The 18,048-nt window shown below is 48.7% G+C and overlaps 1 protein-coding gene across 1 annotated transcript in view; it reads left to right on the forward strand.

Moving 5' to 3' along the window:
* stard10 (StAR-related lipid transfer (START) domain containing 10) overlaps positions 1 to 18,048 on the forward strand; it is a 29,166-nt gene that overhangs the window by 1,886 nt on the left and 9,232 nt on the right. Inside the window, exons 2-4 of the mRNA XM_046316375.1 lie at positions 6,929 to 7,076; positions 7,178 to 7,281; positions 10,798 to 10,915. Coding sequence (XP_046172331.1) covers positions 6,929 to 7,076; positions 7,178 to 7,281; positions 10,798 to 10,915 — 370 coding nt within the window. The remainder of the gene's footprint in view (positions 1 to 6,928; positions 7,077 to 7,177; positions 7,282 to 10,797; positions 10,916 to 18,048) is intronic.

Below are 18,048 nucleotides of genomic sequence, written 5' to 3' on the forward strand. Positions count from 1 at the left end.
TCACAGCGCGGGTAATGTCACAGTGTGGGTAATGTCACAGCGTGGGTAATGTCACAGCGTGGGTAATGTCACATCGCGGGTAATGTCACAGCACGGGTAAAGTCACAGCGTGGGTAATGTCACAGTGCGGGTAATGTCACAGTGTGGGTAATGTCACAGAGTGGGTAATGTCACAGCGTGGGTAATGTCACAGCGTGGGTAATGTCACAGTGCGGGTAATGTCACAGTGCGGGTAATGTCACAGCGCGGGTAATGTCACAGCGCGAGTAATGTCACAGCGTGGGTAAAGTCACAGCGTGAGTAATGTCACAGTGCGGGTAATCTCTCAGCGTGGGTAATGTCACAGCGTGGGTAATCTCTCAGCGTGGGTAATGTCACGGCGTGGGTAATGTCACAGCACGGGTAATGTCACAGCGTGGGTAATGTCACAGCGTGGGTAATGTCACAGCGCGGGTAATGTCACAGTCCGGGTAATCTCTCAGCATGGGTAATGTCACAGCGCGGGTAATGTCACAGCATGGGCAATGTCACAGTGCGGGTAATGTCACAGTGCGGGTAATGTCACAGCGTGGGTAATGTCACATTGTGGGTAATGTCACATCGCGGGTAATCTCACAGCGCGGGTAATGTCACAGCGCGGGTAATGTCACAGCTCGGGTAATGTCACAGCGTGGGTAATGTCACAGCACAGGTAATGTCACAGCGTGGGTAATGTCACAGCATGGGTAATGTCACATCGTGGGTAATCTCCCAGCGTGGGTAATGTCACAGTGCGGGTAATGTCACAGCGTGGGTAATGTCACAGCACAGGTAATGTCACAGCGTGGGTAATGTCACAGTGTGGGTAATGTCACAGAGTGGGTAATGTCACAGCGCGGGTAATGTCACAGCGTGGGTAATGTCACAGCATGGGTAATGTCACATCGTGGGTAATCTCCCAGCGTGGGTAATGTCACAGTGCGGGTAATGTCACAGCGTGGGTAATGTCACAGCACAGGTAATGTCACAGCGTGGGTAATGTCACAGTGTGGGTAATGTCACAGAGTGGATAATGTCACAGAGTAGGTAATGTGTGCTTAAGGAGAGGCCGTGTCTCTCTCTGCACTCATAGCCATAGGGGATAAAGGTGTGAGACTGTGTGTTTGTGTTTTTGCTCAGTTAAGAGAGAGCAGGATACACTGATGGGAGTAGCCCTCAAACCATTACATCCTTGTGTGTGTCTCTCTAAACCCTGATGTGTGTGTGTGTGTGTGTGTGTGTGTGTGTGTGTGTGTGTGTGTGTGTGTGTGTGTGTGTGTGTGTGTGTGTGTGTGTGTGTGTGTGTGTGTGTGTGTGTGTGTGTGTGTGTGTGTGTGTGCGCGCAGGAGGCAGTGATGCTATGGTACTGTTCTTCTATCTATAAACTTGGATAAAAGCACGGATGCTGATACATGTGGAAAGTGTGTGAGTGTGATATCCAGTCTGTTGTAGTGTTCTCCCTGAGGGGGCTGTTGTAGTGTTCTCCCTGAGGGGGCTGTTGTAGTGTTCTCCCTGAGGGGGCTGTTGTAGTGTTCTCCCTGAGGGGGCTGTTGTAGTGTTCTCCTCTCCCTGAGGGGGCTGTTGTAGTGTTCTCCCTGAGGGGGCTGTTGTAGTGTTTTCCTCTCCCTGAGGGGGCTGTTGTAGTGTTCTCCTCTCACTGAGGGGGCTGTTGTAGTGTTCTCCTCTCCCTGAGGGGGCTGTTGTGGTGTTCTCCCTGAGGGGGCTGTTGTAGTGTTCTCCTCTCCCTGAGGGGGCTGTTGTAGTGTTCTCCTCTCCCTGAGGGGGCTGTTGTAGTGTTCTCACTGAGGGGGCTGTTGTAGTGTTCTCCCTGAGGGGGCTGTTGTAGTGTTCTCACTGAGGGGGCTGTTGTAGTGTTCTCACTGAGGGGGCTGTTGTAGTGTTCTCCCTGAGGGGGCTGTTGTAGTGTTCTCCTCTCCCTGAGGGGGCTGTTGTAGTGTTCTCCTCTCCCTGAGGGGGCTGTTGTAGTGTTCTCCCTGAGGGGGCTGTTGTAGTGTTCTCCTCTCAATGAGGGGGCTGTTGTAGTGTTCTCACTGAGGGGGCTGTTGTAGTGTTCTCCTCTCCCTGAGGGGGCTGTTGTAGTGTTCTCACTGAGGGGGCTGTTGTAGTGTTCTCCCTGAGGGGGCTGTTGTAGTGTTCTCACTGAGGGGGCTGTTGTAGTGTTCTCCCTGAGGGGGCTGTTGTAGTGTTCTCCCTGAGGGGGCTGTTGTAGTGTTCTCCCTAAGGGGGCTGTTGTAGTGTTCTCCTCTCCCTGAGGGGGCTGTTGTGGTGTTCTCCCTGAGGGGGCTGTTGTAGTGTTCTCCTCTCCCTGAGGGGGCTGTTGTAGTGTTCTCCTCTCCCTGAGGGGGCTGTTGTAGTGTTCTCCTCTCACTGAGGGGGCTGTTGTAGTGTTCTCCTCTCCCTGAGGGGGCTGTTGTAGTGTTCTCCTCTCCCTGAGGGGGCTGTTGTAGTGTTCTCCTCTCCCTGAGGGGGCTGTTATAGTGTTCTCCCTGAGGGGGCTGTTGTAGTGTTGTCCCTGAGGGGGCTGTTGTAGTGTTCTCACTGAGGAGGCTGTTGTAGTGTTCTCACTGAGGGGGCTGTTGTAGTGTTCTCCTCTCCCTGAGGGGGCTGTTGTAGTGTTCTGCTCTCCCTGAGGGGGCTGTTGTAGTGTTCTGCTCTCCCTGAGGGGGCTGTTGTAGTGTTCTCCTCTCACTGAGGGGGCTGTTGTAGTGTTTTCCTCTCCCTGAGGGGGCTGTTGTAGTGTTCTCCTCTCCCTGAGGGCGCTGTTGTAGTGTTCTCCCTGAGGGGGCTGTTGTAGTGTTTTCCTCTCCCTGAGGGGGCTGTTGTAGTGTTCTCTGTTGTAGTGTTCTCTGTTGTAGTGTTCCCACTGAGGGGGCTGTTGTAGTGTTCTCCTCTCCCTGAGGGGGCTGTTGTAGTGTTCTCCTCTCCCTGAGGGGGCTGTTGTAGTGTTCTCCTCTCCCTGAGGGGGCTGTTGTAGTGTTCCCACTGAGGGGGCTGTTGTAGTGTTCTCCCTGAGGGGGCTGTTGTAGTGTTCTCCCTGAGGGGACTGTTGTAGTGTTCTCCCTGAGGGGGCTGTTGTAGTGTTCTCCCTGAGGGGGCTGTTGTAGTGTTCTCCCTGAGGGGGCTGTTGTAGTGTTCTCCCTGAGGGGGCTGTTGTAGTGTTCTCCTCTCCCTGAGGGGGCTGTTGTAGTGTTCTCCCTGAGGGGGCTGTTGTAGTGTTCTCCTCTCCCTGAGGGGGCTGTTGTAGTGTTCTCCTCTCCCTGAGGGGGCTGTTGTCGTGTTCCCACTGAGGGGGCTGTTGTAGTGTTCTCCTCTCCCTGAGGGGGCTGTTGTCGTGTTCCCACTGAGGGGGCTGTTGTAGTGTTCTCCCTGAGGGGGCTGTTGTAGTGTTCCCACTGAGGGGGCTGTTGTAGTGTTCCCACTGAGGGGGCTGTTGTAGTGTTCTCACTGAGGGGGCTGTTGTAGTGTTCCCTCTGAGGGGGCTGTTGTAGTGTTCTCACTGAGGGGGCTGTTGTAGTGTTCCCTCTGAGGGGGCTGTTGTAGTGTTCTCCCTGAGGGGGCTGTTGTAGTGTTCTCCTCTCCCTGAGGGGGCTGTTGTCGTGTTCCCACTGAGGGGGCTGTTGTAGTGTTCTCCTCTCCCTGAGGGGGCTGTTGTCGTGTTCCCACTGAGGGGGCTGTTGTAGTGTTCTCCCTGAGGGGGCTGTTGTAGTGTTCCCACTGAGGGGGCTGTTGTAGTGTTCCCACTGAGGGGGCTGTTGTAGTGTTCTCACTGAGGGGGCTGTTGTAGTGTTCCCTCTGAGGGGGCTGTTGTAGTGTTCCCTCTGAGGGGGCTGTTGTAGTGTTCTCACTGAGGGGGCTGTTGTAGTGTTCCCTCTGAGGGGGCTGTTGTAGTGTTCCCTCTGAGGGGACTGTTGTAGTGTTCTCACTGAGGGGGCTGTTGTAGTGTTACCACAGAGGGGGCTGTTGTAGTGTTCCCACTGAGGGGGCTGTTGTAGTGTTCTCTTCTCCCTGAGGGGGCTGTTGTAGTGTTCCCTCTGAGGGGGCTGTTGTAGTGTTCCCACTGAGGGGGCTGTTGTAGTGTTCTCCCTGAGGGGGCTGTTGTAGTGTTCTCACTGAGGGGGCTGCTGTAGTGTTCTCCCTGAGGGGGCTGTTGTAGTGTTCTCCCTGAGGGGGTTGTTGTAGTGTTCCCACTGAGGGGGCTGTTGTAGTGTTCTCCCTGAGGGTCTATAGCAGTAAAGAACAGTGACATGTAAAGTGCAGAGACATTGAAACCCGGGGAAAGATCCATAGTGTTGTTATTATCAGCACCATTATCATCAATAATCTAATAGCCAGTAACCATTGGTCAGCCATATCATCAGCATTATACTGACACACACACACACACACACACACACACACACACACACACACACACACACACACACACACACACACACACACACACACACACACACACACACACACACACACACACACACACACACACACACACACACACACACACACACACACACACACACACACACACACACAGCAGAGCTATCCTTCTGTATGTAAATGTGAACGGTGTGTTAGTCATATGTGGGTGGCTTGATAGTCCGTCAGACTGCTGGGTAGTGTTTGGTCTTTCCCCAGCCCACACACACCCTGAGGACTGAGGGAACCCTTACTCACTGATGGTATTCAGATACACGCTCCTCCCCTCTCATCCTTCTCTTCCACGTTCCTCTACCCGTGTCCAGCAGAACAGATGAGCTTTGACAGGCCTGGGGTGGGGGGGGGGGGGTGGGGGGGGGGGGGTAGACTGGGACAAGGAGGAATGTTGGATTAAACACAGCAGCTGACTGTAGTGCAGTCTGATGCAGAGGGGAGGGTGTGTGTATCAGGTTAGAGGTCGTGTATCATGTGACTGTGAGCATGCAGTTTCTGGCCCACAGGACTCTGTCAATTGACGGTTCACAAACACCATTCTCCATGTCTCTCTCTCTCTCTCAATTCAGTTTAAGGGGATTTATTGTCATGGGGAACATATGTTTACGTCGCCAAAGCAAGTAAACTAGATGATAAACCAAGGTGAAATAAACAATCAGAAATGAGCAGTAAACATCACAAAAGATTAAAAGGAATAGAGACATTTCAAATGTCATTGACTTAAATACAGTGGCATAATGATGTACAAATAGTTAAAGTACAAAAGGGAAAATAAATAAATATCAATTGTATTTACAATGGTGTTTGTTCTTCACTGGTTGCCCTTTTCTTGTGGCAACAGGTCACACATCTTGCTGCTGTGATTGCACACACTGGTATTTCACCCAAATTGGATTTGTTTTCAAATTCTTTGTGGATCTGTGTAATCTGAGGGAAATATGTGTCTCTAATATGGTCATACATTTGGCAGGAGGTTAGGAAGTGCAGCTCAGTTTCAACCTCATTTTGTGGGCAGTGAGCACATAGCCTGTCTTCTCTTGAGAGCCATGTCTGCCTACGGCGGCCTTTCTCAATAGCAAGGCTATGCTCTCTGAGTCTGTACATAGTCAAAGGTTTCCTTAAGTTTGGGTCAGTCACAGTGGTCAGGTATTCTACCACTGTGTACTGTCTGTTTAGGGACAAATAGCATTCTAGTTTGCTCTGTTTTTTGTTCATTCTTTCCAATGTGTCAAGTAATTCTATTTTTTTTCTCATGATTTGCTTGGGTCTAATTGTGTTGCAGTTGCTGTCCTGGGGCTCTGTGGGGTCTGTTTGTGTTTGTGAACAGAGCCCCAGGACCAGCTTGCTTAGGGGACTCTTCTCCAGGTTCATCTCTCTGTAGGTGATGGCTCTGTGGGGTGTGTTTGTGAACAGAGCCCCAGCACCAGCTTGCTTAGGGGACTCTTCTCTAGATTCATCTCTCTGTCGTTGATGGCTTTGGTATGTAAAGTTTGGGAATCGATTCCTTTTAGGTGGTTGTAGAAAGCCCTTCTTGCCTTGTCTCTCAGATCGTTCACAGCTTTGTTGAAGTTACCTGTGGCGCTGATGTTTAGGCCGAGGTATGTATAGTTTTTTGTGTGCTCTAGGGCAATGGTGTCGAGATGGAATTTGTATTTCGGGTCCTGGTGACTGGACCTTTTTTGTAACCCCATTATCTTTGTCTTACTGAGATTTACAGTCAGGACCCAGGTCTGTCAGGCCCCAGGTCTGGCAGAATCTGTGCAGAAGACCTAGGTGCTGCTGTAGGCCCTCCTTGGTTGGTGAAAGAAGCACCAGATCATCAGCAAACAGCAGACATTTGTCTCTCCTGTCCTCATCAGTAGAGGAGTATACTGAATGACTTTAACAGAATTACAGTGATGTCTTCTCTCTCCCTCCCTCTCTTTTTTCTTCTCCTGTTTCAATCTGCCCCGCGGACACAATCACTCCATTATTCTCTCAGCTCCTTTGTGACTTTTAAGTCCTTAGTCCCGCGCACACACACACACGCATGCACGCACGCACACACACACACACACACACACACACACACACACACAGCTCATTCCTCCAAACACAGACCCACAAGGCTGTTGATAGGTAGTGTGCTGCTTTTGGTCTGGGTTATCCCCGTGTAGCTGGGGTTAAAAGTAGTGCCGTCCATGGCTTTCTCCACTCCCCTGTCTTCTGTCTGTGTTGTTGTGGTGTGGAGTCTTCCCCTGGCTGAGGTAACCATGGAGATGGCGCTACTCTAGGGCAGTTTTGCAGGCCACTGGTGTGTGTGCTCTCACTTTTTAAGAGCCTGACGTTGTGCCCACGGTTTTACTATTAAACTGCCCCTCCCCCACCCCACAAACAAGTGTGTGTTAGGTCAAATAACGGTAGATGTGTTTGAGTGTGTGTGTTGACTATTTATTAAATGTGTGTGTCTCTCCTGCAGTGTCGGATGGTGTGTAAGAACGTGCCAGCTGAGACCATGTACGATGTTCTCCATGACATCGAGTACCGGAGGAAATGGGACGCGAACGTCATCGAAACCTTCGACATCGGAAAACTCACTGTTAACGCAGACGTGGGCTACTACTCCTGTACGACACACACGCACGCACACACGCACGTACATACACACACACACACACACATATTCAGTGTGTGTATGTTAATGAGGCTCCTCCTCGTCTGTGTCTAGGGAAGTGTCCCAAGCCGCTGAGGAACCGTGACGTCATCACGCTGCGCTCTTGGCTGCCCACGGGCAGTGATTACATCATCATGAACTACTCTGTCAAACATGCTGTAAGTATAAACATGTACAGGGAGAGAGTATCCTGGTCCAGAACCCTGTACCCTCTCCAACCCTGTTCCTGTACTATACTGTCTCCCTCAGGGCTCTCCAACCCTGTTCCTGTGCTATACTGTCTCCCTCAGGGCTCTCCAACCCTGTTCCTGTACTATACTGTCTCCCTCAGGGCTCTCCAACCCTGTTCCTATACTATACTGTCTCCCTCAGGGCTCTCCAACCCTGTTCCTATACTATACTGTCTCCCTCAGGGCTCTCCAACCCTGTTCCTGTACTATACTGTCTCCCTCAGGGCTCTCCAACCCTGTTCCTGTACTATACTGTCTCCCTCAGGGCTCTCCAACCCGGTTCCTGTGCTATACTGTCTCCCTCAGGGCTCTCCAACCCTGTTCCTGTGCTATACTGTCTCCCTCAGGGCTCTCCAACCCTGTTCCTGTACTATACTGTCTCCCTCAGGGCTCTCCAACCCTGTTCCTGTACTATACTGTCTCCCTCAGGGCTCTCCAACCCTGTTCCTGTACTATACTGTCTCCCTCAGGGCTCTCCAACCCTGTTCCTATACTATACTGTCTCCCTCAGGGCTCTCCAACCCTGTTCCTATACTATACTGTCTCCCTCAGGGCTCTCCAACCCTGTTCCTGTACTATACTGTCTCCCTCAGGGCTCTCCAACCCGGTTCCTGTGCTATACTGTCTCCCTCAGGGCTCTCCAACCCTGTTCCTGTGCTATACTGTCTCCCTCAGGGCTCTCCAACCCTGTTCCTGTACTATACTGTCTCCCTCAGGGCTCTCCAACCCTGTTCCTGTACTATACTGTCTCCCTCAGGGCTCTCCAACCCTGTTCCTGTACTATACTGTCTCCCTCAGGGCTCTCCAACCCTGTTCCTGTACTATACTGTCTCCCTCAGGGCTCTCCAACCCTGTTCCTGTGCTATACTGTCTCCCTCAGGGCTCTCCAACCCTGTTCCTGTACTATACTGTCTCCCTCAGGGCTCTCCAACCCTGTTCCTGTACTATACTGTCTCCCTCAGGGCTCTCCAACCCTGTTCCTGTACTATACTGTCTCCCTCAGGGCTCTCCAACCCTGTTCCTGTACTATACTGTCTCCCTCAGGGCTCTCCAACCCTGTTCCTGTACTATACTGTCTCCCTCAGGGCTCTCCAACCCTGTTCCTGTACTATACTGTCTCCCTCAGGGCTCTCCAACCCTGTTCCTGTACTATACTGTCTCCCTCAGGGCTCTCCAACCCGGTTCCTGTGCTATACTGTCTCCCTCAGGGCTCTCCAACCCTGTTCCTGTGCTATACTGTCTCCCTCAGGGCTCTCCAACCCTGTTCCTGTACTATACTGTCTCCCTCAGGGCTCTCCAACCCTGTTCCTGTACTATACTGTCTCCCTCAGGGCTCTCCAACCCTGTTCCTGTACTATACTGTCTCCCTCAGGGCTCTCCAACCCTGTTCCTGTGCTATAACTCTAACTATAACTGGTTGTGTGATGCTCTACAGGTAGAAACAGAAGAGAACAGACCTGAAGCCTAGTCTCCCTTGACGTCATTGGGAAACTAATGCTACAGTGGGACTGTCCACTGTATTTAAATGAACATGTCTTGGAGTATCTTCACTGGTTGTGTTTGTCTACGTAGGTGCAGTTTGATAAAGGTGTGTCGTGTGTGGGTCACGTGTTTAAATGTGTGTTTAAGTGGACTATTTGCTCACTTTAGTAAGATTGTATTTGGTTAAATAATCCTCTGGCATTTGAATAAAGCTTTATTGCCACTGCTAATGCTGGACAAAGCCTGTGTGTGCGTGTGCGTGTGTGCGTGTGCGCTGGATAGGGCAGTGGTAGCTCCTGGGTTAGATCACTCAGACAGTACAGTGGCTCAATGCCAAACTGAAAATGTATCTCCTTCCGTTCTGTCCTTCAGAATCTGTCCTTCAGGACCTTTGAGAAGTTGAAAGCAAGATGGTAGAACCTTGACTTGAGCTTATTGGAGGAGCCTTCTAGAACCCTTATAATACCACTCTCCTTTCTCCTGTTCAATCAGACCTGACAAGACAAGTCACCTAGGGCAGAAAGGAAGGGGATAACGGTTTGGTTTGGAATTAGGCCCACATGCTGTGGTTGTTTTTCTGCCCAGTGGAGGAAGACAGCGAGATCGAGGCATCCTGTCTAGAAGGAAGCACTCAACATGTTTCTCTTTCTTTTTCTCTCTCTCTCTCTTGTGTGCTGTGTGTGTGTGATTGATCAATGTTAAGTGGAAAACTCACGTGACTACTGCTGCTGTAAGCTTACACACGCAAACACTCAACAAACCTGTAAGACACGATAGAGAACAACATACATCCACATACAAAACATCCACACAAACATAGCTACTTTTCTCACATTGAGTTTAGTGAGGGTTATTGGGTTTAGTGGGAGGTGAGGGTTATTGGGTTTAGTGGGAGGTGAGGGTTATTGGGTTTAGTGGGAGGTGAGGGTTATTGGGTTTAGTGGGAGGTGAGGGTTATTGGGTTTAGTGGGAGGTGAGGGTTATTGGGTTTAGTGGAAGGAGGGGTGGGTTTAGTGGGAGGTGATTGGGTTTAGTGGGAGGTGAGGGTTATTGGGTTTAGTGGGAGGTGAGGATTATTGGGTTTAGTGGGAGGTGAGGGTTATTGGGTTTAGTGGGAGGTGAGGGTTATTGGGTTTAGTGGGAGGTGAGAGTTATTGAGTTTAGTGGGAGGTGAGGGTTATTGGACGAGACATGGTTAGATGACAGAGCTGTAGATCTACAGGAGAGGAGAGAGAATCACTTTACCCCTCCAGAATATATATTACTTTGTGCATTAAACTCTTGGTAAGTGAATATCATCTTTTAAATTTAAACTCTGTTTAAGTGCAGGGCAGTTCATAATTTTTTAAATTCATTTTGATTGAATTGCTTTGGATATTTGCATGTTAAGGCGAAGGCAGGTGCAGGAGAGCAGAGTGTCGTTAACAGTCGCACTTTTCCTTCCGGTCCAAACGAAAGCACATAAGTACATAAAACGTGCCCAAAACACAGAACATTAACAAAAGTCTGGCGTGTAACAATACCCACATAACATCGAAACAATTTCACACAAAGACCTGGAGGGGAACAGAGGACTAAATACATTCAGTGTGATTAGGGAATGAAAACCAGGTGTGTATGGAAACGAGACAAAACAAATGGAATATGGTGTGTATGGAAACGAGACAAAACAAATGGTATATGGTGTGTATGGAAACGAGACAAAACAAATGGAATATGAAAAATGGAGCGCGACGGCTAGAAAGCAGGTGACATCGATCGCCGAACGAACAAGGAGAGGAGCCGACTTCGGCGGAAGTCATGACGGCATGTTATGGCTGTATTGTGCACTCATGCAAAAACAAACCCAAATATCTGGAGTCAATTGTATTTACAGCAATTGAACCTAGTGTCAGTGGTTGAGACCATTTCCTCAGATAGGGGTGTTCTGTGCTAACTAGGGCTGTTCCAATGTTCCTGTAGAAATACCCCCCAAAGAAGGACATGGTACGAGCTGTGTCCATCCAGACTGGCTACCTGATCCAGAGCCACGGACCGAACCACTGCACTCTTACCTACCTGGCACACGTGGACCCAAAAGGTAATACACACAAGACGCAGTGGAGGTTTCTGAGGGGGACGGCTCATAGTAATGGCTGGAATGGAGTCAATGGAATGGTATGAATCACATGGAAACCACATGTTTGATACCATTCCATTTACTCCATTCCAGACATTATTATCAGCCGTCCTCTCAGGAGCCACCAGGTGGTTAATGTGCTTGGAGAGTTAATGAATGATTCATACTCAGGACCTTCTTTCAACAGAAATCGCCATAGTAACTATGGATCTGTAGGACAGGGACGGTCCCGCATCTCTCTCTCGTTCTCCATCTCTCTCTCTCGTTCTCCATCTCTCTCTCTTGTTCTCCATCTCTCTCTCTCTCGTTCTCCATCTCTCTATCTCTTGTTCTCCATCTCTCCATCTCTCTATCTCTCGTTCTCCATCTCTCTCTCTCGTTCCCCATCTCTCTATCTCTCTCGTTCTCCATCTCTCTATCTCTCTCATTCTCCATCTCTCTCTCTCGTTCTCCATCTCTCTATCTCTCTCGTTGTCCATCTCTCTCTCTCGTTCCCCATCTCTCGTTCTCCATCTCTCTCTCTCGTTCTCCATCTCTCTCTCGTTCCCCATCTCTCGTTCTCCATCTCTCTCTCTCGTTCTCCATCTCTCTCTCTCGTTCTCCACCTCTTTCTCTCTTGTTCTCCATCTCTTTCTCTCTTGTTCTCCATCTCTTTCTCTCTTGTTCTCCATCTCTCTCTCTTGTTCTCCATCTATTTCTCTCTCTTGTTCTCCATCTCTCTCTCTCTCTTGTTCTCCATCTCTCTCTCTCTCTTGTTCTCCATCTCTCTCTCTCTCTCTTGTTCTCCATCTCTCTCAATTCAATTCAATTTACTTTATTGACATGGCAAGTTCATTATTACGCACATTGTCAAAGTATACATACATATATATATATATATAATAATATATAATAATTTATATATATATATATTGACATGTCAAAGTATACATATATTATTATATATATATAACATTGTCAAAGTATACATACATATGAGAAGATACATATATATATATATATAAATAAATAAATAAATGGTGGGACCAACAGCAATAATAATAGTAGTAGTGGACATGGGATTACCATTAACAACAACTACAACACCAATATTAATGAGAACAACAATACATTAAAGCAATGGTAGTGGACCAGTGTCAACATGACTGAGAAGACACATGACATGGTAGTGGACCAGTGTCAACATGACTGAGAAGACACATGACGTGGTAGTGGACCAGTGTCAACATGACTGAGAAGACACATGACATGGTAGTGGACCAGTGTCAACATGACTGAGGAGACACATGACATGGTAGTAGACCAGTGTCAACATGACTGAGAAGACACATGACGTGGTAGTAGACCAGTGTCAACATGACTGAGAAGACACATGACATGGTAGTAGACCAGTGTCAACATGACTGAGAAGACACATGACGTGGTAGTAGACCAGTGTCAACATGACTGAGAAGACACATGACGTGGTAGTAGACCAGTGTCAACATGACTGAGAAGACACATGACCTGGTAGTAGACCAGTGTCAACATGACTGAGGAGACACATGACATGGTAGTAGACCAGTGTCAACATGACTGAGAAGACACATTTTACATTACATTTAGGTCATTTAGCAGACGCTCTTATCCAGAGCGACTTACAAATTGGTGCATTCACCTTATGACATCCAGTGGGACAGTCACTTAACAATAGTGCATCTAAAACTTAGGGGGGGTGGGGTGAGAGGGATTACTTAACCTATCCTAGGTATTCCTTAAAGAGGTGGGGTTTCAGGTGTCTCCGGAAGGTAGTGATTGACTCCGCTGTCCTGGCGTCGTGAGGGAGTTTGTTCCACCATTGGGGGGCCAGGGCAGCGAACAGTTTTGACTGGGCTGAGCGGGAGCTGTACTTCCTCAGTGGTAGGGAGGCGAGCAGGCCAGAGGTGGATGAACGCAGTGCCCTTGTTTGGGTGTAGGGCCTGATCAGAGCCTGGAGGTACTGAGGTGCCGTTCCCCTCACAGCTCCGTAGGCAAGCACCATGGTCTTGTAGCAGATGCGAGCTTCAACTGGAAGCCAGTGGAGAGAACGGAGGAGCGGGGTGACGTGAGAGAACTTGGGAAGGTTGAACACCAGACGGGCTGCGGCGTTCTGGATGAGTTGAAGGGGTTTAATGGCACAGGCAGGGAGCCCAGCCAACAGCGAGTTGCAGTAATCCAGACGGGAGATGACAAGTGCCTGGATTAGGACCTGCGCCGCTTCCTGTGTGAGGCAGGGTCGTACTCTGCGGATGTTGTAGAGCATGAACCTACAGGAACGGGCCACCGCCTTGATGTTAGTTGAGAACGACAGGGTGTTGTCCAGGATCACGCCAAGGTTCTTGGCGCTCTAGGAGGAGGACACAATGGAGTTGTCAACCGTGATGGCGAGATCATGGAACGGGCAGTCCTTCCCCGGGAGGAAGAGCAGCTCCGTCTTGCCGAGGTTCAGCTTGAGGTGGTGATCCGTCATCCACACTGATATGTCTGCCAGACATGCAGAGATGCGATTCGCCACCTGGTCATCAGAAGGGGGAAAGGAGAAGATTAATTGTGTGTCGTCTGCATAGCAATGATAAGAGAGACCATGTGAGGTTATGACAGAGCCAAGTGACTTGGTGTATAGCGAGAATAGGAGAGGGCCAAGAATAGAGCCCTGGGGACACCAGTGGTGAGAGCGCGTGGTGAGGAGACAGATTCTCGCCACGCCACCTGGTAGGAGCGACCTGTCAGGTAGGACGCAATCCAAGCGTGGGCCGCGCCGGAGATGCCCAACTCGGAGAGGGTGGAGAGGAGGATCTGATGGTTCACAGTATCGAAGGCAGCCGATAGATCTAGAAGGATGAGAGCAGAGGAGAGAGAGTTAGCTTTAGCAGTGCGGAGCGCCTCCGTGATACAGAGGAGAGCAGTCTCAGTTGAATGACTAGTCTTGAAACCTGACTGATTTGGATCAAGAAGGTCATTCAGAGAGAGATAGCGGGAGAGCTGGCCAAGGACGGCACGTTCAAGAGTTTTGGAGAGAAAAGAAAGAAGGGATACTGGTCTGTAATTGTTGACATCGGAGGGATCGAGTGTAGGTTTTTTCAGAAGGGGTGCAACTCTCGCTCTCTTGAAGACAGAAGGGACGTAGCCAACGGTCAGGGATGAGTTGATGAGCGAGGTGAGGTAAGGGAGAAGGTCTCCGGAAATGGTCTGGAGAAGAGAGGAGGGGATAGGGTCAAGCGGGCAGGTTGTTGGGCGGCCGGCCGTCACAAGACGCGAGATTTCATCTGGAGAGAGAGGGGAGAAAGAGGTCAGAGCACAGGGTAGGGCAGTGTGAGCAGAACCAGCGGTGTCGTTTGACTTAGCAAACGAGGATCGGATGTCGTCGACCTTCTTTTCAAAATGGTTGACGAAGTCATCTGCAGAGAGGGAGGAGGGGGGGGGAGGGGGCGGAGGATTCAGGAGGGAGGAGAAGGTGGCAAAGAGCTTCCTAGGGTTAGAGGCAGATGCTTGGAATTTAGCGTGGTAGAAAGTGGCTTTAGCAGCAGAGACAGAGGAGGAAAATGTAGAGAGGAGGGAGTGAAAGGATGCCAGGTCCGCAGGGAGGCGAGTTTTCCTCCATTTCCGCTCGGCTGCCCGGAGCCCTGTTCTGACATGGTAGTAGACCAGTGTCAACATGACTGAGAAGACACATGACGTGGTAGTAGACCAGTGTCAACATGACTGAGAAGACACATGACATGGTAGTAGACCAGTGTCAACATGACTGAGAAGACACATGACGTGGTAGTAGACCAGTGTCAACATGACTGAGAAGACACATGACATGGTAGTAGACCAGTGTCAACATGACTGAGAAGACACATGACATGGTAGTAGACCAGTGTCAACATGACTGAGGAGACACATGACATGGTTGTAGACCAGTGTCAACATGACTGAGAAGACCAGTGTCAACATGAGAAGACATGGTAGTAGACCAGTGTCAACATGACTGAGAAGACACATGACATGGTAGTAGACCAGTGTCAACATGACTGAGAAGACACATGACATGGTAGTAGACCAGTGTCAACATGACTGAGAAGACACATGACATGGTAGTAGACCAGTGTCAACATGACTGAGAAGACACATGACATGGTAGTAGACCAGTGTCAACATGACTGAGAAGACACATGACATGGTAGTAGACCAGTGTCAATATGACTGAGAAGACACATGACCTGGTAGTAGACCAGTGTCAACATGACTGAGGAGACACATGACATGGTAGTAGACCAGTGTCAACATGACTGAGAAGACACATGACATGGTAGTAGACCAGTGTCAACATGACTGAGAAGACACATGACCTGGTAGTAGACCAGTGTCAACATGACTGAGGAGACACATGACCTGGTAGTAGACCAGTGTCAACATGACTGAGAAGACACATGACATGGTAGTAGACCAGTGTCAACATGACTGAGAAGACACATGACCTGGTAGTAGACCAGTGTCAACATGACTGAGGAGACACATGACATGGTAGTAGACCAGTGTCAACATGACTGAGGAGACACATGACCTGGTATGAAAGACAAAACAAAACAAGATGGGAAATAATATTGACATTACATTGCACTTTTCACTGGCTGTCCCTCAGGTTGTGGCAGGAGGACACATTTGGTTGCCAAAACAGCGCATTTTGGCTTTTCACCCAGTAAATATTTTATTTTTTCTTCATCTTTTATAGTTTCAAATTCTTTGTATTGAATTATAATTTTGGGAAATAAATATTCTCTTAGGTCTGAGTATTTGTCACAGTGTAATAGGAAATGCAGCTCTGTCTCTACCTCTCCCCTGGAGCAGAGTGACCATAGCCTGTCCTCTCTGGGCAGCCAGGTTGGTCTGTGACGACTGGTCTCTATAGCCAGACTGTGCTCACTGAGTCTGTACCTAGTCAGTGTTTTCCTCAGTTTTCTATCAGTCACAGTGGTCAGATAGTCTGCCACCATGTACTGTCTGTTTAGAGCCAAATAGCATTGAAGTTTACTTTGATTTTTTGTGGTGTCTTTCCAATAGGTGATATATTTCTATTTTTGTTTTGTGATGATTTGGTTGGGCCAGATTTTCTGAGTGCTGTCCTGAAGCTCTATGGGATTGGTTTGGGTTAGTGAACTGAGCCTCAGAACCAGCTGGCTGAGGGGACTCTTCTCTTGTTTCATCTCTTGACATTGTAGAGCTGTGTGATGGAATGTTTTGGGGTCACTTGTTTTTAGATGGTTGTAAAATTTGATGGCTATTTTTTCTATTCGAATGAGGAGGGGGTATTGGCCCAATTCTGCTCTACATGCGTTATTGTTTTTATTTTATTTTTTATTTATTTTTTATTTCACCTTTATTTAACCAGGTAGGCTAGTTGAGAACAAGTTCTCATTTGCAACTGCAACCTGACCAAGATAAAGCATAGCAGTGTGAACAGACAACACAGAGTTACACATGGAGTAAACAATTAACAAGTCAATAACACAGTAGAAAAAAAGGGGAGTCTATCTACAATGTGTGCAAAAGGCATGAGGAGGTAGGCAAATAATTACAATTTTGCAGATTAACACTGGAGTGATAAATTATCAGATGGTCATGTACAGGTAGAGATATTGGTGTGCAAAATAGCAGAAAAGTAAATAAATAAAAACAGTATGGGGATGAGGTAGGTGAAAATGGGTGGGCTATTTACCAATAGACTATGTACAGCTGCAGCGATCGGTTAGCTGCTCAGATAGCTGATGTTTGAAGTTGGTGAGGGAGATAAAAGTCTCCAACTTCAGCTATTTTTGCAATTCATTCCAGTCACAGGCAGTAGAGAACTGGAAGGAAAGGCGGCCAAATGAGGTGTTGGCTTTAGGGATGATTAGTGAGATACACCAGCTGGAGCGCGTGCTACGGATGTGTGTTGCCATCGTGACCAGTGAACTAAGATAAGGCGGAGCTTTACCTAGCATGGACTTGTAGATGACCTGGAGCCAGTGGGTCTGGCGACGAATATGTAGCGAGGGCCAGCCGACTAGAGCATACAAGTCGCAGTGGTGGGTGGTATAAGGTGCTTTAGTGACAAAACGGATGGCACTGTGATAAACTGCATCCAGTTTGCTGAGTAGAGTGTTGGAAGCCATTTTGTAGATGACATCGCCGAAGTCGAGGATCGGTAGGATAGTCAGTTTTACTAGGGTAAGCTTGGCGGCGTGAGTGAAGGAGGCTTTGTTGCGGAATAGAAAGCTGACTCTTGATTTGATTTTCGATTGGAGATGTTTGATATGAGTCTGGAAGGAGAGTTTGCAGTCTAGCCAGACACCTAGGTACTTATAGATGTCCACATATTCAAGGTCGGAACCATCCAGGGTGGTGATGCTAGTCGGGCATGCGGGTGCAGGCAGCGATCGGTTGAAAAGCATGCATTTGGTTTTACTAGCGTTTAAGAGCAGTTGGATGCCACGGAAGGAGTGTTGTATGGCATTGAAGCTCGTTTGGAGGTTAGATAGCACCGTGTCCAATGACGGGCCGAAAGTATATAGAATGGTGTCGTCTGCGTAGAGATGGATCAGGGAATCGCCCGCAGCAAGAGCAACATAATTGATATATACAGAGAAAAGAGTCGGCCCGAGAATTGAACCCTGTGGCACCCCCATAGAGACTGCCAGAGGACCGGACAGCATGCCCTCCGATTTGACACACTGAACTCTGTCTGCAAAGTAATTGGTGAACCAGGCAAGGCAGTCATCCGAAAAACCGAGGCTACTGAGTCTGCCGATAAGAATATGGTGATTGACAGAGTCGAAAGCCTTGGCAAGGTCGATGAAGACGGCTGCACAGTACTGTCTTTTATTTGCACTTGCAATACAGTCTTGCCAAACTCTGCATGCAGTATTTCAATTGGATGTTTGTCCCATTTGGTGAATTCATTAATAGAGATTGGACCCCATACTTCACTGCCATATAGAGCAATTGGTTCTATAACTGATTGAAACATTTTGAGCCAGATTCTAATTGGAATTTCGATTTTAATGTTCCTTTTAATGGCATAGAATGCTCTTCTTGCTTTGTCTCTCAGCTCA

This window comes from Oncorhynchus gorbuscha, linkage group LG19 (assembly GCF_021184085.1).
Source record: "Oncorhynchus gorbuscha isolate QuinsamMale2020 ecotype Even-year linkage group LG19, OgorEven_v1.0, whole genome shotgun sequence".
In the NCBI taxonomy this organism is placed as follows: domain Eukaryota; kingdom Metazoa; phylum Chordata; class Actinopteri; order Salmoniformes; family Salmonidae; genus Oncorhynchus; species Oncorhynchus gorbuscha.